The following is a 22,894-nucleotide window of genomic DNA, read 5'->3' on the forward strand; positions in this document are numbered from 1 at the left end:
CATTCTGGGAACAAAGGAAAAAGCCAAAACAACATTTTTAAAGAAAAGTGGTAAGCAAGAAAGTACATGTTTTTTCCCCTAAAACTACAATCAATAAAGCGGGTGCTTTGCTAAGACCACTAACTTCTCAGTTTTAAGGAAGAAGCATAGTTGTTAAAAACAAATTATTAACCATAGTTTTTGCATTTTGGTTGTCTATTTTTCCTATTTAGTGGTTTCAATCTGCTTGCGCTTGCACTGTGTGGTGGAAACAGATTGTGAGAAAGTGCCCTCCTTCTGCATGGTAGCCCCCACCTTTTCCAGACCTGCTGATGTGCTTTGACTGAGTGTGCACTGGACTCCTACCAATCAAGTACCCAGTGCCTATTTTTTTTCCCTAAAACTGCTTTGATAACAAAATCAAATTGGCATCCCAGGCCACAGGTCAGTCCCGGGTAAATGGTACCACAGGTACCCAGGGCCCTGTGCCCAGGGAAGACCTCTTAATGTGCCACCCTTAGAAGCCCTGTACCATTACACTCACACAGTGCCTTGGCAGGCTGCGTATTTTGGTGCAGAACAAAATGAAGAGTTGACATGGCACACATCCCTGTGTGCCATGCCTACAACCCCCTGCCCTGGCATAGATAAGTCATCCTCTAGCTGGGTGCCCTATACCAGTGATGAGGGTACAGGCGCATAAGCTCTGTACCCCGAGAGTGTCTTAGCCCATTCTTAGACATTGTAAGTGCAGTGTTGCCATTAAGTATATATGGTGCTGGGAGTTTGTCATTACAAACTCCACAGCACCATAATGGCTACACTAAAAACTGAGAAATTTGTTATCAAACTTCTCAGAACATTAAACCCACACTGATGCCAGTGTGGGATTTAATGAAAAATGCAGACACAGGGCATCTTAGAGATGCCCCCTGAAAAACGACCTACCACTAGTGTCCAGGCTGAGTGGTTGCTTTCAGCTGCCACCACCAGACATGTTTCTGGACCCCTGGGTCGAGAGCCTGCTGCTCTCGGGGGCCTGAAACAATGCACATCCTGGGACAAGGAGCCTAGCCTCCTCCCGAGGATGTGCAGGGTCCAGGAAGGGGAAGCTTCAAAGGCATGCTGCCTTTGTGAGCTTCCCCAGGCCACTTGCTGCTTTCGGCAGCTGGTCCCCACTGGTTCTGACTCCCACTTTGGGCGGGAGAACCGGTGGGAAAAACAAGTGAGGAAGAGGCTTGTAGGGGAATCTTCTTATTTTTTCCCTTTAAAAAGTGGGGTACGTCAGGGGTGCATTTTGGCACCCTTGCTTTTTATTGTTTATATTAATTAATAAAGTCACCGCTTGTCTGTAGCTACTAATGATATACCAAAGATTTGCTAATTCATTTGTCCCAGCGTTATTATAAGCTCACAACGCTGTTTTAATGGCAAGGACTCCTATTGCCTTACATATCTTGGTTGAGCCTCTTATCTCATTCAAGGGTAGCTTAGACCTGCCAACAAATTATGGGAAATTTCATATAATGATGTGTGGTCCAGGGAAGAGGACTAGGACGTCTCTGTCGATGAAAAAGCAGTCTCTGAGTTGTGTGAATATTTTTTGTTACCTTGGTGTTAATTTTGATTTAGCAGGTTGTTGGCAGCCCCAGATAAATGCCTCTTGTATGAAATTAGGCAGGGCGGCAGGATGATCATTCCTGAAAACTAGGTACTGGCCTTATTTACCCCTATATTAAGGTTTATAAACTGTAGTGCGTTCCAACAGCTACCTATGGAGCAGGGGTTTCAAAATGCCTCTCCTACACAGGTGGAGGAAAAGCAGATTTGCAGGCTGCTTTTCTTTAACCTTCCACCGACTAGTTCCCATTTTATATTGCATTTGGAGCTAAATTTTATGTATGTTTCCAGTTTGGTTAAGTTGGCCTTGCTTATGCTCTGGATTACTGTGTGGTCAAACGTGGAATCAAATTTTAATAGGACGTCATTTTAGACTGTTTAAGTTTATAAAAGGTTCTTTCAATCCCTTGGTTGAAATATCTCTGTAAGTCTTTTATTGATTTATGTCTGCCAGAAATGTTTACAGCATCGTTCTCTTTAAGAAAATCAGATAAGAGGCAGACGAAGTCTCGTCATGCAGTTTTGTTTATCCCAAAGATGGGAAAAGGTTTTAACTAAGTGCTCTATCCGTATTTACTTTACATTTTTTGATTTGGGAGGGAAGGCTTTTTAGGGCTCGGCCTAGCGTACACTGCGCAGCAGTGTCGCGCAGCCGAGATCTTATGTTCCCCAGTACTGGGGCTTGAACCCGCCTTCTCTTCCATTGGCTAGCTTCATAAATAAAGGCTAGCCATTGGAAGAGATGTGTGTCACTTAGTTCTGTCCCCGGCTTGAGCAGATTCGTGGGCGTTTTTTGCTTTTTTTTAAACCCCGCCCCTTTTTTTCGTCATTCCGAGGTGGGCGTTTACTTTTTTTTTTTGGGGCGGCGCTTTTGTTTTGCCATTTTCCCCGACCGCCGCCGGAAGAAGTCGTCCTCAGGTGAGTGCTTGCTGTCCCTTCTCCCTTGATTAGTTGTGCTGCCCACCCCCCCCGCGTTCGTTGTGCTTGCTGTCCCTTCTCCCTCATTTAGTTGTGTTGTCCGCCCCCCGCGTTTGTTGTGCTTGCTGTCCCTTCTCTCTCGTTTAGTTGTGCTGCCCACCCCCCCTCCGCGTTCGTTGTGCTTGCTGTCCCTTCTCCCTCGTTTGGTTGTGCTGCCCGCCCCCCCCCGCGTGTTCGTTGTGCTTGCTGTCCCTTCTCCCTCGTTTGTGCTGCCCGACCCCCGCGTTCGTTGTGCTTGTTTTTTTTTAAGTCATCTTGAATCTTTGACTGCCATAAGCTGTTCAATTAGAATTCATCAGCAGTGCTGTTGCATGGGTCATTGTATACATTACTTCATTTCTGAATGAGGTGCATTCTTTTCCCCTTACACATAAAAATACTCCCTAAGCTTCCCCTCTTGGCATTATACGAGAAGATCCAAAGACGTGGCCAAACGTTTTGCTTTTTCTCACACTCGTATCTTTTCCCCAAGTTCCTTTTAAATCGTGTCTTCCCCACCCTCCTGGCCAGTGTTTGAACTTTGTTTTTGGTGGGTTTTTTTTTCTCTTCATGAGCTCTGGACGCGTTTTGCAGCGCCAGCTCCGTTTTTTCCACCTTCCCAATTTTTAAAAAAATATTTTTCTTTTCCCCTGGGCGCACCTCGAAGCCACTCTTTCTTCATTTCATACCGACACTCACTTTCCTTCCTCATATATTAAATCTTTGCCGGCTCTTTCATTGGAAATAAGATCGGGGATGACAGAAAGATTGAGTTTGCGTCCAAGGCGGGCCACTGCCAGACCCAAATAAAACCTACGTTTGCAGCTACTCCTTTTTGGCAAACACGCCGTAACCCTGGGGTTAGAAGAGAAGGGCTGCTCTGAATAATGGCCTCTCTTGTCGTGCTTCACGGAAGAGAGGCCTTTCTCATGCTTCTGGTCATCTGAAAGCATAAGACACTGAACGAACGCTACCCTCACAGGCCTGAGAAGAGCCAGATGTTTTTGTAGCCTGACCAACGCGATAAGAATTTACATTTTACTATGATATTATAATGACCTAAACTCGCCCGCCAGAGCCTTCTGATAGTTGTACCGTGCAGTTGACTGTTTGAATCATTTTAAAGGTACCCGCTCCTATCCTGGCCCAACTCTTTGAGATGATAAGCAGTTGTTAGCTTAGCATTAAGTTACAGATTTACAGGGTTTGCTTTACTCTTATAAATAATAAATATTTGAATAGTGATATAGTATAAACGAGGATAATCTGTGCAGCAGAGATTGTGCTTCAAAAATAACTATGTACGCAGGAGGAAAGATTATTTTAATGAGAAAAAGCCTACTGTGTAGTAAGTAATTTGCTTCTTTGCTTTGAGTATAGCGTGAATTAAGAGAACATGCATTAAGAGAACAGTTTTACAGGCCGTACTATTTTGATAAATAGATATCCGATTTGTGGCAGAAAATGTCTCGGTGCTGTCGCTGCTTTTGTTTGTTGCTGTTACCTCAGGCCCTGCCACTGTGAGTACCGTCTAATTGACACGCGGTTAAAACCAGTGTATTTTGTGTTTGGTTTTTGCTTTGTTTCTGTCATGTTTCCATGGAGTTTGCATTTACACGGACTCCTCTTCTTCCTCATTGCTTCGTTCGCTCCATGCTGGTGATCCTCAATTTAGAGTTGGAATTCCCTCGGGCTAAGTCTTGCCGAACAGATAGCATGAAGTCTTGCTTTGCTTTCCACATGCGGTCCGACAACTTTAAATGGGTTTAGACTTGGAGCCAGCCCATTGCTTACCTCTGGTTGGCTTTATTGGCACTCTTGTTTACTTGCTACTGTGTGCGCGTGGGTGGCTGTCTGTCATTGTGTGCGTGTGGGTGGCTCTGTCTGTCTGTGTGCGCGTGGGTGGCTCTGTCTGTCTGTGTGCGCGTGGGTGGCTCCGTCTGTGTGCGCGTGGGTGGCTCTGTCTGTGTAGGTGGCTCTGTGTGTGTGGGTGGCTGTATGTGAATGACTCTGTGGGCGGCTCTGTATGTGTGTGTGGGTGGCTTTGTGTGGGTGGTTCTGTGTGGGTTCAAATGCAATAGGTCTCGCATTTGCGAGCGATTAAGCTATTGGCATTGTAAATGACAATGTCATTTATTTATGTTTTCAAAACAAAAATAAATAAAAATAATGTCATTAGCAATGGCAATGGCTCTAACTTTAACAATGCCGAGACCATTGCATTGTAAATGCTTGTTTATTTATCTATGCAGTGGGAGAGGTCTCCCCTCTCTCGTACCACGGTAGGCACAGTGTGGCACCTTTTGGGCATTTCAAATGGGGAAAAGCTCCGGGAGAGTAGTTTATGGACCTGTCCTTATGATGCGTCGGCGGATCATTCTTTGTAGCATTTCATGTGTTTTTGTAAATTGCATAGATCGTTTTTCTTATGTTGTCTTAAATACATTTTAAAACATATTGTCTTCGGGAAACGTAAAGATGCCTTATTGTATTTACAGTTGTTAGATAGTCCAGATATGTGTAATAGCTTATGCTGCTTTTTCAAAATGACAGTAAGAAGTAGGTAATCTATGGTTGTCTGATGGGAGATTATCAGGTCAATTCTTGTATTTGCCGTCCGCATATTAGCGGAGGTGTTCTTTTTTTGAAAATGCACATTATAGAGTTTTTATTAAATGGAGATGAGATTCTCAGAGGATTGAATGGAAGTAGCATGTTTTATTTATAAAAATGTTATGTATTATATTTTTATGTGATGAATTGCATTGTACTCATCTGCAATACACCTAACAGTGGTCCTGCCACCCAAATCAAACCACTCCCCTTGTCTTACTTCCTCCCTAACTCGTTAAGATCCAACTTCCATCGGCCAACTATTCCAAGTAATCAAGGGCCTGCACATCCCCCACAATATGCCCCTAACCACTGGCAGCAGCCGCCAAATTTTCCATCTTTGGTTCCGCACCATGCTGGCCCCCAGTGGCAACAACCTTTCCACCCTTTACCACCTTTTTTCCAACCTGCCCAGCAGTGGCAACAACTCCCTCAGCCATCACTTTCTGCTAACCATCAATGGCAACAGCCATGGCAGGACCCGTCTTCGTCCTTTAACCCCTCCTATTCACAGTTTGCCCATCCAAATAGGTACTGTGTACTAGATGAGGTCGATTGACTTTCCCCCAAGGGAGGCCTAGATACTAACCTCCCCCACAGCAATAATACTATGAAGGATGTAGTATTGGATACATCTCTCCTTACATACCCAGAGGTGTCACCATCTACACCAATTAGGGGCAGTGTAGATCCACTTAACCCCCAATTTGCTGTGATCCCAGACGGAGACTCAGCACATGGCGAGCTAAAAATCCTCAGTTGGAATCTTGCTGGGATCTCAAGGAAATTAGGCCTCCCGGAGTGGAATGCCCTGGTTGATACTCATAAAATTTGTATATTTCAAGAGACATGGGCTACTGAACCACTGCAACGGGTTGGGTTTGTCACTTTTTTTACACCAGCAGTAAAACCCAAGGCAGGGAAGGGGCGGCCATCGGGGGGGCTTATTATTTGGATAAGCATCCTGCTTAATTGCAGGTTAATTATCAAGAAGCCAGGAACACCTGATATCCTCGGTATTTCCCTACTGGGCTTACAGGGAGGAATAACTGTCGACCTCTATAATGTCTACATCAGAGGAACAAAAAATGGGCGTATCTCACCTACAATAATGGAGCTTGAGGCCCAACTAGGGGAGCAGAGTGGACTTGGTCATATCTTAGTAGCAGGGGATTTTAACTGCACATACGAGCCACTCCCCCTAGAAGGAATACCTGACTTAGGAGAAGAGGATAGCAGATGGGGTATCCCTACCCTCTCTATCCCACCCATCAAGCGCTGGACTCGCAGTGCAATCCATCTAAATGCACTCACATTGGAGTTTGGTTTAAGAGCAGCCAATGGCCGCACTCGATCTGATCTGTTGGGTGCTCCCACATTCAACAGAGTTGGTCACTCTACACGGATTGACTACATCCTGTTGGATAGGGGCCTCTGGAGTCTTGTTATTGACATGGTTGTTATTACTACCATAGAGAGTGACCACAACTCACTCTCCTTATCCTTAAAAAACCTTTGGCCCACTGAAGCGTTGCCAGCCCCACTAAGCTGCCCACAGGGGATTACTGTCTCCTCTTGTGGCAGGCGTCTAAAGTGGAGCAAGATTATGTGTAACACCGACAAATTATCCACCATAGACGAAGTGGTTAAGGGCACGCAAGCCGAAATTGGCTCTATTGATTTAACTAAATCAGCAGTCAAGGCCACTGCTATTTTTGAAGCTGCCATAAAAACCATAGGGGACCTCTTTTGGGTACAATCGTCTTCAGGGAAACAGAAACCTCCATCTAAACCTAAAGGCAAACACGACTGGTACTCGGCAACATGCAGGAAGGCCAAATCTCGTCTAATAGAGGCAGTTAAAGGGAAGTCCCCCCCATTAATTCAAATTGCCAGAAGAGAACATAAAAAGGCCCTGCAGTTAGCTAGAAGGGAGTGGGATGATGCCTACTGGCTAACCCTCAAGGAAGCAAGTATGAAAAAAGATTCCAAATGTTTCTGGGACACTATAAGGGCACGAAACAGACCGGATAGTGACCTTATAACCTGCAACATTTCGGGACAGGTATGGGAGGCCCATTTCTCCAAACTTTATTCCTGTCACAATGGCCCCAATGAGAGAGGGTTCGTTCAATCCTCTCCTCACATTAACTACATGCTTCTCCCTGGCGACCCTGACTTTACGCTAAAGGAAGTAGAATATGCCATAAACTGTATCATCCCACAAAAAGCTGCTGGACCAGATGGCATTCCCGGGGACCTGTTAAAATCTGATAGTGTTAAATGGGGCAAACTTATCCACTCCCTCCTTGTTGCCATCTGTAGGGGCGCCCCCATTCCCTCGTCATGGAAGGGGGCGGAGGTGGTTCCCATCCACAAGAAAGGCCCAAGGGATGATCCGTCCAATTATAGGCCGATTAGCTTGCTAGATGTCAGCCAAAAAGTTGTCGGTAAAGTTCTTTTACTCAGGATACTCAACTGGGTAGAAGAAAACAAAAGTCTTACCGATTTCCAGGCCGGTTTTAGAGTAGGTACTGGAACGATAGAGCAAGCATTTAGGCTTATGATGATTTATTGGAAGGTGGTAGTGATAGGCAAGGGCAGTCTTTATCTCGCATTCATCGATTTAAAGACTGCCTTTGACCTTGTCCCTAGGGACTTGTTATGGAAGGTTCTGGCCAACATGGGGCTGCCACAGTATCTACTATCCCTACTAGTCAGGCTCCATCAGGACAGCTTTGCCCAAATTAGGTGGGGTTCTGGAGGGGAGAAAACGGGCTGTATTCCGGTCGAGAGAGGGGTCCGCCAGGGATGGGTTCTGGCTCCCACCCTTTTTTCTTTGTACATCAATGGGGTGGTTGAGCATCTACTTAAATCTCCATCTGACGAACCATCCCTGGCTGGGGCACGCATACCGACCCTCCTCTTCGCGGATGACACACTCTTAATCTCTAAAACCCCAATGGGACTACAGAAACTCTTGGACAATTTCCAATCATTTTGCACTGACCGGGGCCTGGTAATAAATACCAATAAAACAAAGTACCTGGTCCTCAATCCCCCTAAACAGCAAGTGCGTACCCCCATCTTAAACACTGAGCCCCTAGAAAGGGTAAAAGTATTTGATTACCTAGGGATACGCCTTTCAGACAAAATGGATTGGACGCTGTGGAATTTTAGTTTGCGATCTGAACATCATCTGCGCCAGCTTTTCACCTACGTACTACGTGCACAGCAGCCATTTTAGGTCACCTATGTACTACGTGCACGGCAGCCATTTTAGATATCATGGTCTCCCTGTCCACGATCGATCGCCAGCGCGCCCCTCTGACCCAGCAAGCATCCTCCGCGCACCCTGGCTCCCCCTCCCTCCTCCTTATGAGCATGACCCTTCTGCATGACCCTGTCCTTGGGAGTCACGCCAGCGCCTGACCAACACCTCCTCTCCTCCCATGAATGCCCCTCTGTTGATAAACCTCCCCTCTGCACTAGATTGTCCACGCGGCATGAATACCACTCCATTGATGGCCCCTCACCCCGTGTCCGACTGTCCACACAGGTCCGAGGCCATTGCCTAAGCCGGGAGATATCATTTACTGCCCTTTATTGTATGAGGTCGCCCTCCTTCAAAGGACCCTCTATTGATCCAGGCCTCCCCACCCCCTGTGATATGATCAGGCGCCCACATCCTAAGACTCGACGGAACACTCAGCTGCGTGATGACCCCCTCCTCTTATCAGCGGATTGAGGACCTCTATTTTGAAGGTATATGGGGGTGGGATTAACACGAGGATTACGGGGATGTCTTTTCTTTGCTTCACAAAGTTCTGATTGTAATAAAGGAAGGTCACATGCCATAAACCAGTGTATAAGAGGCCAGGCCTCCGAGAGGCTGTTAGAGCACCTCGAGACGATACCTTGTTGTCTGATCTGATGTGTTCTGCTCCGTCGGAATAAAACTTCTGTTTCCTGCCTTCTGGTCTCCGGCGCCTGCCTCATTGCTTGGTAAAACTTGAATGGTACAAGGGCGGTTAGCGCCGGGCAAATCCTGAGAAAGGTCCTAGCCCTACCTTTTTCCACAATTTGGCGTCCCAAAGCGTGGGGCCCATCAGCGACACGTGGATCCAGTGGGAGAGGTCCCGATGACAGAGTGAACGACTGCAACGATCGGGAAGAGCTCATGTCCGATAGACCCTCGTCTGACAGCCGATCATCCGACCTTCACTAGTTCTGAACAGACCTCTCTCGAGTGATCTACGGTCCTGACTGGGAACCATCAGGAGTGCCGCGAACATCACGAAGAAGAGAGGACGATCGGGCGCTGGATCCAGAGGACAGGAAACCGTCCATGCGGTCCGGGTAAGGTCGTGTAAACACGACGAATTGAGGAAAATTGTTTTTGTTTGGATAATACTAGTATTACGCTTTGTTGAAACCTCTGGAGATTCGCTGTCTGCAAACGGAGAAAAACAACAGGCTCTCTCTTTGCAAACAGTGAAGGATAGGTAACGCAGACTTTTGTCCCCGTTGTAATCCGTCGTGCCTATTTTCCTCCCCCACTGTTTCCCGAACTGTCGTTCGTGGATTATTGACTGGAGATTCTTTGTCTGCAAACAGGGAAGAACAAGGTCTCTCTTTGCAGGTAGAGAAAGAGTGGGTAACGATAACTTTATGTGCCCACTTATTCTCCCCACTGAATTGTTTTGATTGACCGATTGTTCGGTATTGGTTCGTTTGAGGTATTCACCGCCGGCAAACAACGGAGAATAGAAATATTCTGTCTAGTCTTTGCCCGCCGTGATAAGATAGGTAGTGCAGACTTTTTGTCCCCGGTGTAAACCGTCATGCCTATCTTCTCCCCACTGGTTGGTAGCCTGTTTAGCCCGGACCGCTTATTAGAGATGAACCATCCAGCTCCACTGGAGGGCACCCCTAATAAGGACATGTTCACTAAGTATGGACTAGTCGCTATAGCTTACACTAGACTATGGCATAAATATACGAAAAAGAACCCTGAAAGTCAGTGGCCACTGATAGGTTCCTTTAATGAAAATAAAATAAAAACATTAGAAATAGCGCTCCAGAAGAATAAGACCACGCCCACTATGCTCGACAGTATCGGCATGTGGCGCAAAGAAACGGAACAACGAAAGAAAAGAGAAGAAGCAAAAATAGGGAAAGAATTACGAAAGGCAGCCCACCTGGCCGCAAAGCAACTAGAAGAAGAAATAAGAGAAAGAAAAGAAGCTACACAAAACCAAGAATCAGGGTCAACAGGCCAATGTCCTGTTAGGACCCCCTCTGCGCTCTACTCTGAATTGCCCTCCAAACAACGGGCAAACAACGAGTTACTGCTAGGTCCCCCAATCATCTACATGCCCCCTCCATATGCTCCCAGCCAACAAAACCTGCAAGCCCCGAGTGTGAGTGAAAGTGACCCTGGTGCTAGTGCACCGGCCTTCACGGCCTCCGCACCAGCCACATTAACAACTTCGTCAGACGACCCCGAGGCTAGCAAACAATCATCAGCCAGGTTAAGTAGGTTAAGCAAAGATGAGCGGGATGGGATCAACGAAATAGCAAAGACATTGGTAGAACGAAGGGAGAGCGAAGAATACACAATGAGCGTATATAATTCACATGCCGACAGCCACAGACGGCATTTCATTTTGCGATTCAGCTACCACACCCTGAACGCGTATGAAGATAGGTATCAGAGTAAGGGTCCCGCTAAACTAACAACACTGTATAGGAAGATTGATGTTGGAGATGGGACTGAACGTGAGGCGACGGAGCTCTTCATGCAAATGCTTGAGGTCTTCCGCCACCTCGCGGAACAGAAACCAGAAGCCAAGGTTACGGTCCCTGAAACAACCTCGGCAGAAGTAGCCAATACTATGATGCCTATCAGAGAAGCGGCTCCTTACTGGATCCCGCCACGGGGCCAGGGAACGAGCGATGATATTAATAATGAAAATGCAAAGGGGAGGGTTGTGTACAATTGGGTTTACCAACCATGGGACCGGCAAGACATCCTAACCTTTAAGCAAACCCTGCCCGACTTAAGAAAGAACCCGACGGCATTTTATACCGAATTAGGCACAGCCTTGGGTTCGACAATAATGACTTTAGCAGATATTGACTTGTTCTTTGGGTTATGCCTGCCAGCTGATGTGTGGAAGCAAATCCGGAAGGCTGACCACACGGATCTGTTTGGACATACCTGGGACCAACTCGGTAAACTAGATAGACAGCGAGAGCCGGGGAGTAAGCCAGTGAAAGACATGCTGGAACTCCCAGATAAACTGGTTCAGAAGTTAAAAACACTGGTCCCGGAAAGAAAAGTAGACTGGTCGATAGTCACGGCCTGTCGACAGAAACCCCAGGAAGATGTGTCAGAATACTTCTCCCGATTTGAGACAGTGTTCTCCGACTACAGTGGCCAAGACATGACCACCGCAACCGGACAGCACCTGTTTGTGCAAAATTATGTAAAGGGACTAACACAAGAAGTCTCCCAAAAACTGCAGACAAGTGAGAGTAGTTGGGGGGCCTCCAAACCCGCAGCTATCCTTCAGATGGCTCAGTATTACGAGCACCAAAAGAATGAGAATGATAGGGCATCCGAGAAAAAGAAGAAAGATTTAAAGGAAAGGGTAATGATAGCCCAGATACAGGGTATAACGCTAGGACGGGAACACCAAAGGGGGAACTACCAATCAACCACCCCCAGAGATCTACCTCCTAAAGATCACACCCCAACATCCCACACTGGACGGAGAGACATTAGCACTGATCAATGCGCCTTCTGCAAAGGGCTCGGCCATTGGAAATTCCAGTGTCCGGTTCTGCTAGAAATGAATAGAAATAGGGATTCCAGGGATGTGGCGGGTGGCCCGAGAAATAGAGTACAAGGACGAGGGAGCACCAACGACACCAGCAATGACAGATCAGGGAGACTGAACACGTTTGACCGTCCCCGACAGAACCAATATCAGCTGTCCGAAGGTGAACATGCCCCCGACTTTGCATAGGACTGCCAGGGGCAAGGGAGGGATCCAGTCGAGCTCTGTGTTGACCAGCAAGGTCCTTATGTCACCGCTAAGGTCTTGGGTACAGAGTCTCCATTCTTGGTAGACACTGGGGCGACACGTAGTGTGTTATCAAAACGACTGATTCCAAGGGCACCCTTGTCTGGCTCACACATAACGTCGATAGGTTTCGATGGGACGCCCTCCACTAACCCCCTGTCCGTACCTATTACCTTTGACCTAGAAAACAACACTACTGACGCGACATTTCTACTCTCCTCCAACTCCCCTGACGCCATTATGGGTATTGACTTACTGAAACATTTTCGAGCTACCATTAGGTGTTCCCCAGATGGAATACGAGTCATCCTGTACGACAACCCAGACATGCCCAGATCCCCTCCCCCACGACACATGTGCTCCATAACTGACGCTGACCTGTCCCTGCTTGACACCCTGCCTCCGTACCTGTGGGCCAAAAATGACTCTGATGTGGGGCGAATGATGATTGATCCTATTCACATAACTGTACGACAGGACGCTATGCTCCCGAAACTCCCGCAATATCGGATATCGCCAGAGGGTGAGAAGGCACTGGTAGCGATCATTCAGTCTCTGGTAGATGGAGGAGTGGTTGAAGAGGTGGTTAGCAACGTCTGCAACAGCCCAATCCTACCTATTGTTAAGAAGCAAGGTGAAGGAGATGAGAAAGCGTACCGCTTCATCATCGACTTGCGAGAGATTAACAAAGTGGTTGTACCCCAATATCCTGTGGTCTCTGATATCACCACCATTCTGACCCTCATCCCGTCCACTGCCACCACCTTCTCTGTTATCGACCTTAAAAACGCGTTTTTCTCTATCCCCATTCATCCAGACAGCCGTTATCTCTTCGGCTTCACCTTAAAATCCCGTTCGTACCGATTCTGTAGAGCTCCCCAGGGGTACACTGAAAGTCCCAGCATTTACAGCCAGGCCCTCAAAAGACAGCTGGATGCCTTCCAGCTACCAGAGGGAGTGGTGTTGATCCAATATGTCGATGATATCCTTTTGGCGGCCGACACCACCCCACTTGCAACGACAGCCACCGTCCAACTCCTACACTTTCTTGCAGAAAATGGCCATAAAGTCTCCAAAAAGAAGTTACAGTTCTGTCAGCCACAGGTGACTTACCTAGGCCATCTTCTGTCCAAAGAAGGGAGGAAACTTACACCCGACCGAATCCAAACCATCCTAGATACCCCCATCCCGAAAACACAAAAGCAGGTCCGCTCTTTGGTTGGCCTAACATCTTTTTGCAGACAGTGGTTGCCTAATTACAGCCTCATTGTGAAACCATTACTTGCCCTACTGACCAAAGATGTCCCCTCCCCGCTTCCTTGGACCGCTGAGTGTCAAGCCTCCTTTAAGGAATTACGGGATGCACTCTGTTCAGCGCCTGTCCTAGGAACTCCGGATTACTCCAAACCCTTCTCCCTCTTCACCCACGAAAGGGAGGGATGCGCATTGTCTGTCCTAACTCAATCGATTGGTCCTAAGCAGCGCCCTTGTGCCTACTTCTCCGCCACTCTTGATCCTGTAGCCAGAGCTTTACCTGCCTGCCTTCGAGCAGTAGCCGCCGCTGCTGTCTCTATCCGTCAGAGCGAGGGAATTGTACTTTCCAACTCCCTCACAGTGCTAGTACCCCATGCAGTCGACACCCTCTTGAACCAGACCAAAACCCAGCACCTGACTAGCGCACGACTGACAGGGTATGAGTTGACTCTGCTTGCACCCCACATCACACTAAAGAGATGCACGACTTTGAATCCTGCCACATTGTTACCCCTGCCTGAAAATGACCCCGACATTCCTCCCATCCACGACTGTGTGACCCTCACGGACGAACAAACTAGGAGTAGGGTTGACCTCCGAGACACTGCTTTTTCCGACCCCGATGGAGAGCTATGGGTAGACGGCTCATGCATCAAACTCCCAGATGGCACCACCTCAGCTGCCTATGCAGTAACGACAACCCGAACAGTAGTTGAGACAGCCTGCATCACACAACGATCTGCCCAGGCAGCAGAGCTGATAGCCCTCACCCGAGCGTGCATCATAGCCGCAGGGACCACCACGAACGTATATACGGACAGCCAGTATGCCTTCGGAGTGGTCCACCATTTTGGGCTCCTGTGGAGGGAGAGGGGATTCCTGACGTCCCACGGCACCCCGATCCTCCACGGAGATCTCGTCTCCGCTCTGATTGAAGCAGTTCTCCTCCCCAAACGATTAGCAGTGATAAAATGTCAGGCACACAAAAGGGTGACAGACTTAGTCGGACAAGGGAATGCGTTGGCCGACATCACTGCACGAACCACAGCTGAGAATAGGACGGTGACACGCATGTACATGACCAGGTCACAAGCAGAAACATGGAGTGACACAAGGATAATGATCAGAGACATACAATCGGCCAGCACCCCTCACGAGCTGACTAAGTGGGCAAGGGTGGGTTTGAAGGATGAGGAGGGCTGTTGGCGAACGAAGGATGCCAGCAAATGGTTGCTGCCCGACTCATATCTGATTCCCATACTGACAATGGCTCACTCCCCCGCACACATAGGATCTGCACCCATGATCGAACTCATTTCCAAAGTCTGGCATAACGACAAAATCCCTGACTCAGCCAGACGTCTAGTTCAGCAGTGCCTTATTTGCCTGCAACACAACCCCGGGAAAGGAACTGTAGTGCCCCGGGGAGGGTTTGGGACCCCCAATCACCCCTTTGAGGTCCTTCAGATGGATTACATCCAACTAGAGAGATGCCAAAACCTGAAGTATGTACTAGTCATTGTATGTGCCTTCAGTAAATGGGTAGAGGCCTATCCAACCCGTGACAACACTGCCATGACTACTGCCAAAGTACTGCTGAAAGAATTCTTCCCTCGCTATGGCCTTTGCCGAATTTTATGGAGCGACAATGGCCCCCACTTCATAGCTGAGGTTATCCAACTAATCCTAAAGGGGTTGGGGGTGAAGCAACGATTCCATGCGGTCTTCCACCCCCAATCCGCTGGTCTAGTGGAACGCCATAATGCCACACTGAAGCTGAAACTGGCAAAAATAGTGGCCACCACTGGACTTAACTGGCCGGATGCCCTCCCACTGGCCTTGTTATCGATGCGCTCCACTCCCACCAAGCACCATCTGACCCCCTACGAGGTCGTGTTTGGGCGACCGATGAATCTCTGGACTGCTCCCAAACCGACCTCCATTCATGACGTCCCGGACGTCCTACTGTCTGATTATTTGTGCAAGTTAACTAAAACGTTGTCTGTCATTCATCAACAGGTGCAGCAGGCCATCCCCGATGCTTCCAGGGGCCCCGGCCACGACATCCAACCGGGAGATTTCGTATTGATACGAAATTTCCAGCGAACCAAGAGTCTGGAACCTCGGTGGACGGGCCCCTGGCAAGTGCTGATCACCACCCGAACGGCACTCCGAGTGGAGGGGAAGAAGCACTGGCTGCACGCACATCATTGTCGGAAGGTCTCTGCAAACCTGGCCACGACAGAAAACGTCAGCACCCAAGAAGAGCTCCTGAGCAAAGACCGACCGATATTGGACTGTTATCCCGATACTGAGGCACTCAAACTTGCAAAATTCTCTGATCCCACTGTGCCATCCAGAGAAGGGTATTTCCTGCGTCGAAAGGAGGGAGTTTCGGCTAAGTAGGCCACGGACTAAGTTAAATCTCAGAACGGTGACCTAAACACAATCAAGGGTTGCCGGGAGAGAAGCTAAACGAAGTCTGTGGTTCTGCCCACTACCGAGCCCCCTTGAAGGTGATGGAAGCGCCAAATAAGAAGATGATGGAAGCGCCAGATAAGAAGATGATGGAAGCAACGGGAAATACCCAGTATAGAAATCCAAAGACTGACAACCTGCACAAATCAAAGACAATTGCACTCTTCATTGTCTTCCTCTTCTGCCTCCTCCTCATGACCTCCTTCTGGATTCTGGAAGAAAGCACACCGGCTCATGAGGCATTGCTACCTACTGCACAGCCAACACCCCTGAAAGAGCATCACCTAATCTCTCTGTCGCCTCAGCTCCGAGAAAGGCGCAGGGAATTCTGGAACAATTCCTTCGTGCAACTGTTGCACCAACACAACCTTGCTGCAAATGCTACGAACTGTTGGATCTGCGGGTTGCTCCCGCATGCCACTGGACACTCCATCCCCTTCATCCCTTCACCCTTCTCAGTTCACGGCTCTTGCCTCGCCTGGTTGATCCTCATGCAAGAGAGCCACAGGGACAACGCCACCTCCAGCCGGACAGTGTCACACTTCTACTCTGGGTTCTGGCTGAACAAAACAGGAAAGACCCCAGCTGCCCTGTGTCCTGCGCTCGCAGGCGCCACCTTCATCAAAGACATTCCAGCCAAAGAACGAGTCGAAGTACAGGTGCTCCACAATCCGGCCAGAACCACCTTCACTCATCTGCAAAAACAAACTACCGCCACTTTAACTGTGGCCCTGTCTGTTATCAATGTCACAGGTCTCGTGTGTCTCGAAGGCCAGGGAATGCAGCTGGTGGGTTACAGCGCCTGCCGAATCACCAGAACATTGGACTCAGCCGAACCCCCTTCTTTTGTTGCTTCTCCGAATATGTACTTTGTGTGTGGCACCAAGGCTTACACCTGGCTCCCGAGAGGTTGGAAGGGCACCTGTTATATTGCCTTCGTTCTTCCACCCACATATGTAGCCCCTGCCAACCACCACCGGCAGAGGCGTGCAGACGACCTTGGACAAGCCGACTCCACCGGAGCACAGTTCCTGGATGCAGCAAAGGGACTTGTTCCTCTGTGGGGCCCAATGGCAAACAGCCGTGCTATCCGACACCTGACCCAGGCAGTAGAAACAACGATCAACATCACGGCTGGTATCCTCGCCAACAACACTGCGGAGCTTCAGGCGGTCCGCCTTGTGACCCTTCAAAATCGACTCGTCCTAGACGTGGTCCTAGCCGACCGAGGAGGAGCATGCCGCATCATCGGATCCAGCTGCTGCACCTACGTGCCAGACAACTCGCCTTCAGTCTACAAAGCCATCGAACACCTCCACAGACTTTCCTCGGAGGTTCACCAAGAACAGGAAGGATGGTCGCTTGGGAGCTGGTTTTGGGACACTTTGAAAAATTGGGGTTGGAAGTTGTTTTCCTTCGTGCTGATACCTGTTGTAATATTATGTGGGTGTTGCCTAGGTATCCAATGTCTGCCACCTTTGTTCGGCCTTGTTTCTAACTGTATGTGCCCAAAGACTTTGGACTTCCGAAATGAGCACATGAGCCCCCTCTATGAAGTAGAAATATGTGGCCTTATGGGGATAAATCCAAACTGACAAGTTGGCGAGACATGTTAAAAGGGAGGACTGTGGAATTTTAGTTTGCGATCTGAACATCATCTGCGCCAGCTTGTCACCTACGTACTACGTGCACAGCAGCCATTTTAGGTCACCTATGTACTACGTGCACGGCAGCCATTTTAGATATCATGGTCTCCCTGTCCACGATCGATCGCCAGCGCGCCCCTCTGACCCAGCAAGCATCCTCCGCGCACCCTGGCTCCCCCTCCCTCCTCCTTATGAGCATGACCCTTCTGCATGACCCTGTCCTTGGGAGTCACGCCAGCGCCTGACCAACACCTCCTCTCCTCCCATGAATGCCCCTCTGTTGATAAACCTCCCCTCTGCACTAGATTGTCCACGCGGCATGAATACCACTCCATTGATGGCCCCTCACCCCGTGTCCGACTGTCCACACAGGTCCGAGGCCATTGCCTAAGCCGGGAGATATCATTTACTGCCCTTTATTGTATGAGGTCGCCCTCCTTCAAAGGACCCTCTATTGATCCAGGCCTCCCCACCCCCTGTGATATGATCAGGCGCCCACATCCTAAGACTCGACGGAACACTCAGCTGCGTGATGACCCCCTCCTCTTATCAGCGGATTGAGGACCTCTATTGTGAAGGTATATGGGGGTGGGATTAACACGAGGATTACGGGGATGTCTTTTCTTTGCTTCACAAAGTTCTGATTGTAATAAAGGAAGGTCACATGCCATAAACCAGTGTATAAGAGGCCAGGCCTCCGAGAGGCTGTTAGAGCACCTCGAGACGATACCTTGTTGTCTGATCTGATGTGTTCTGCTCCGTCGGAATAAAACTTCTGTTTCCTGCCTTCTGGTCTCCGGCGCCTGCCTCATTGCTTGGTAAAACTTGAATGGTACAAGGGCGGTTAGCGCCGGGCAAATCCTGAGAAAGGTCCTAGCCCTACCTTTTTCCACAACGCCCCATCTAGACAAGATGCTGCTGAGCCATAAAAGGATCACAGGTGCCCTCTTGAGGGAGCAACGTTCCAGTTCGTTCAAACCAATAGGAACAGTCCTCGAGATCTACGCTGCCAAAGGTGTCAGCTCTGCCCTTTATGGAGCTGAACTTTGGGGCTCTGCATCTACCGAAGCTCTACAAAGATCTGAGAATAATTTCTGTAGACAAATAATGTCCCTCCCTCAAAGCACCCCACTTTTACCCTTATTCATGGACCTTGGCTGTACCCAGATCGGCGTAATTGCGAAATTTCGCCCTCTCTTACTATGGGCCCGTATTTGGCGGGTAGAAGAACTTAGTGGCTACGCCAGAGGTCTTGAAGAAATAATGGCATCACCACACTGGGCCAGAATCAAATGGTTAAAAGATATGAAAATCCTATTGTCCAACTTGGGCCTACTCGATTCTTGGTTAAGCAGAACTTCACCTCCAAAACAAACACTCAAAAAGCTCTATCGGGATTGGATTTGCTCCCAAAGACACTCCAGCACGTCCATTGGCAGGCTTATAGAGGATTTTTTGATGTTTAAAGACTGTCCCAGGCGAGAACCCTACTTAGACATAATCGGGAAACCTTTTGCCCGGTCTTTGTATTTTAGATTTAGAACGGGTACTTTGCCACTGAATACCTTTACCAAAACATGGAAATCCTGTACAGGCAAAACTGATTTGTGTCCATCATGCTTAGCTCACCCAGAGACATTAGCCCATTTCTTATTTGTCTGTAAGGAATATGCTAACCCAAGAAGGGTGTGGTTGAAGAATCTATGCCGTCAGCTGGGAACCAGGAGCCATGATGTGGCAATTAGGATACTTGTTTCGGACAGCTATGTACCCTATGTGTGTGCCCTAGCCAAATTTTTATCCTGGGCTTGGGCTATTCGAGCCAGAAAGCTAAAATACTCTGTTTAATTCCTTTTTAAAGAATATTTATTCTAGTAATGTCTTACTTATTGTCATCAATTGGCTATGTGTTACTAATTTTACTGTTCCGCTTTTATGATAATGAAATTTTATCGAAATAAAGCTTTTTGACTTTGACTTTGATAATGGCATTGTACTCTTATGATTTTATATGTAAAATCGAACAAAGATATACTGAACTTGACACTAAGAGTAATGAAGATTACCGGTATCTAATCGAACCATTTATTGACACGAACCTAAGGCAAAAAAAAACTACCAACATAGAGAAGCATAAAAAGAGATAACCTATTGGCAAAGTCCATTTGGATTTTACTGGAAAGGCTAACAGACAGGTTCTTTGCTTTGAAGGGATGCAAACAAGAAAACAAATGCCTCTGGGAATCATAAAAGTCAATCAAATGCATAGGCAGGGTTTTAAGTGGGGCGGGTCTTGCCAGTGCTAAGCACCAGCAGTTCTTAAAATCAGTTGCTAGGATGGGTCCCTATTGGGCTCTCCCTTTTTGCCCTGTGAAAATATTAATCTTAACTCTGCAGCAGTACCACCCTTCACTGCCTTTGATGTACCTTCAAAGAGACTCGTTATAGTTCTTTCAAAGTCTCAATATTTCAGAACTGCAGCATTTTCAATATGATATACCTCGAAGGCATGGTTGTTATTTATCTTATGCAACTAACAACCATTGACAAAGCCAATAGTACTGGCTTGTTGTAAGTGTAATGTTACTTGCTGTATTATATATCTGGGTGTAATGACAAAAGTTGCAAAATACCAGTTGGGCGGCACACTAAGCTAAGCATAGATTTTCAGCTTACGTGCTTTATAAGACGCGCCATTAACTGCATGGGCCACTCTCCTTTGAGGGACCCTTCCATTTTTTTAATCCCACTTAAATCCCTGTGCATAGATCTGGACTGGAAAGGTTCTCAAGTCTCTCGGTTCTATGCATGAGTAACTAAACCAGTATAGCGTTCTTTGTTGTAATCTAGGATTCGTAATCATAATGTATCAATTATGAAGTAGGACGCCTAGAAAGCAAAGAAAATATGTGCATGCGTTGAACTACTCAAGCATGGAACCTCGAAAGCTCTGTGCCTGCACATAAAAGGCACGTGAATCAATTAAAGTATTTAGCTCTTCTGGAGCGAGTGGGTGCTGTCATGTACTCGGTACCTACACTTGTGTAATTTGGGAGAATCCCACACTTCTAAGCACTGTTCCAAAGCTTTCAATGGGGGGGAAAGTACAGTGACTTCTCAGCAGCAAATGTGACGTCCTAGCTATGGCGCTTCCAGTGTCATGGTAACTGGAAGCATACTACATAGCTGGATTCTAGAATGTACTTCGATGAACAGTGGGTGTGGGGCTACAGCCGTGAAACACGTACCTGCTTGCTCCTGAATAAAAATACTACGTGTTCTACTACTTTGCATTGAATCCTACTTTACAACAACCAGGTATTCTAGGAGGGGAGGAGTACCTGCACTTGTATATTTCAATGCCAAGCACTGTCTAAATCTACCAGTGATCGACCCCGCTTTTCCTTAACAACGTGGCCACCTTGAAACAGATAAATACAATGCAAACACCGCGCCCACCCACAAATCCCGAAACTCTAGTTACCTTAACCGGTAATGTAATACTGGAGGAAATGACAGTATCCAACTTTTCACAAGGAGAGACAGCGTCGGACTCAAGACTGGTCGCCCCTGAAGTGACGTTTTTAGTTGGCCCCGCCCCTTCAGCTATCAACTCTCTGAGTGGACGGTAGCGTGCTGTCAGATGCCACTTCTCTGCAGCTACTGGCTGTAGCTTCTGCACTGTACGCAGGCACAGTTCTGGCGTATTACGAGTGCGACTGCTCACAAAGCATGAACCTGGCCTTCAGATGACTGCTCCTCAAACCTAACTCTCTTGATTTATTAATGTCTTAGTTACGGCAAGAGATGCCGAATACAGAAAAGAACGCGCAGATTATTGTCCATGCAGGCGAAAATTTTTAAACGCGCTTTTTATCTGGGATGACATTTGTGTAATTAGTGCTGAAAATTGGACAAGTTTGCTGTGCAAGTTTACGAAGTAGGAAAGAGGCGGTAGAAAGAGCGAGTTCAGGATGGGCAAGGAGAGGGGTCCTTGAGAGCGTACTGTCTTCCAGTGCGTATGTATCGTTCTTTAACTGATTGCCATAAAATACAAGAAGTACCTCAATAGTAAGTAAAGTAAAACTTGTTTTAGGTTATAATAAGCGTCTTGTCAGGGATAGTAAGCGCTATATAAACTTCGACACCTCGTCAGGAGTCGCAAACGCGATATAAATACAATTATAAAAGGCGCTAAGGCACGATACCTCCTTTCTTCCGTATTGTTTTGTTGTCCATTTTCTCTTTCGTCTGTGGCGCGGCTGCCCCAAGATATCGGAAGTGTGAAGATTGCTCACGCGGAATAATGAGTTTCTATTTCCAAGCCTGATATGCCGGTGTGCACAGAAGCAGTCCTGAGTGGGCAGCGCTGGACAGGACTGCCTAATCTGGCGTGCCGGGCCGCGTTTGTCCCCTATTCTCTCCTGTTCTGGCCATGGCAGCTCTGCCGGGATTGGAACAGTCGGCTGTGGCTGTGCTAAAGAGGGCGGTGGAGTTGGATGGTGGCTCAAAGTTCCAAGAGGCCCTGATTTGCTACCAGGAGGGCATAGACCTTCTCATTCAGGTGATGAAAGGTGAGATGGTGTTCGGGAGAGTCGCTGCCAAGTTTTCAGTGTGCTTCGTTCCTTCAGTACATTTATATTTGACGTTTTGTTTTTGTGTGTAAAATGTAAGAGTTATGCATTTGGCTCCCTTAGCGACACTCTTACACCAGCATTTTTTGGGCCTTTTGTCTAATGTGGTGCTTATAGATGGCTTTTTTTTCATTGCATATGTGTGACAAAAGTGGAATCACAAGCCATTTGTCTCACAGCCGTGGGGCCATATTATCCAGAACGGCGCAAACATTATCGCGGTTTTAGCAGCAGAAAACTGCAGCTAAAGCGGTGATACTGGACTTGATAATATGCCCTAGAAAATTCCAATATAAGCCCAGGTTTGATGTCCTTGACACCAGAACCTGGGCTTCTATTGGAATTCTCTAGGGCATATTATCAAGCCCCTTATCGCCGCTTTGAAAGTGCCGCTAAAGCAGCGATAATGTTTGCATTCTTCATAATATGGCCCGAGGAGTTTCTGTCGTCAGCACTTCTCCTTTTTTGCACAAGAACAGTTCAAACATGAATGGCAAAATATCCTAGTTCGCAAATGTTTTCTGCATAATTTTAGCTTTGCCATATTTGCCACATAATACATCATCTGCTGAATAGTCTGACGATTTTAACTAATAAATTGTGTGTAACTCAAATAGATCCA

At 47.6% G+C, this 22,894-nt stretch overlaps 2 protein-coding genes across 2 annotated transcripts in view; one reads left to right on the forward strand and one right to left on the reverse strand.

Moving 5' to 3' along the window:
• Nucleotides 1–21,239, reverse strand: part of MRPL30 (mitochondrial ribosomal protein L30) — a 158,780-nt gene extending 137,541 nt beyond the window's left edge. The window contains exon 1 of the mRNA XM_086934232.1: nucleotides 21,123–21,239. The gene's annotated coding sequence lies outside the window, so the exon portion shown is untranslated. The remainder of the gene's footprint in view (nucleotides 1–21,122) is intronic.
• A 94-nt stretch (nucleotides 21,240–21,333) lies between these two features.
• Nucleotides 21,334–22,894, forward strand: part of MITD1 (microtubule interacting and trafficking domain containing 1) — a 110,075-nt gene continuing 108,514 nt past the window's right edge. The window contains exon 1 of the mRNA XM_086934233.1: nucleotides 21,334–22,212. Within this exon, the coding sequence (XP_086790359.1) occupies nucleotides 22,074–22,212 (139 nt within the window). The 5' untranslated portion in view covers nucleotides 21,334–22,073. The remainder of the gene's footprint in view (nucleotides 22,213–22,894) is intronic.

The sequence above is a fragment of the Lissotriton vulgaris genome, chromosome 8, assembly GCF_964263255.1.
Source record: "Lissotriton vulgaris chromosome 8, aLisVul1.2, whole genome shotgun sequence".
In the NCBI taxonomy this organism is placed as follows: Eukaryota; Metazoa; Chordata; class Amphibia; order Caudata; family Salamandridae; genus Lissotriton; species Lissotriton vulgaris.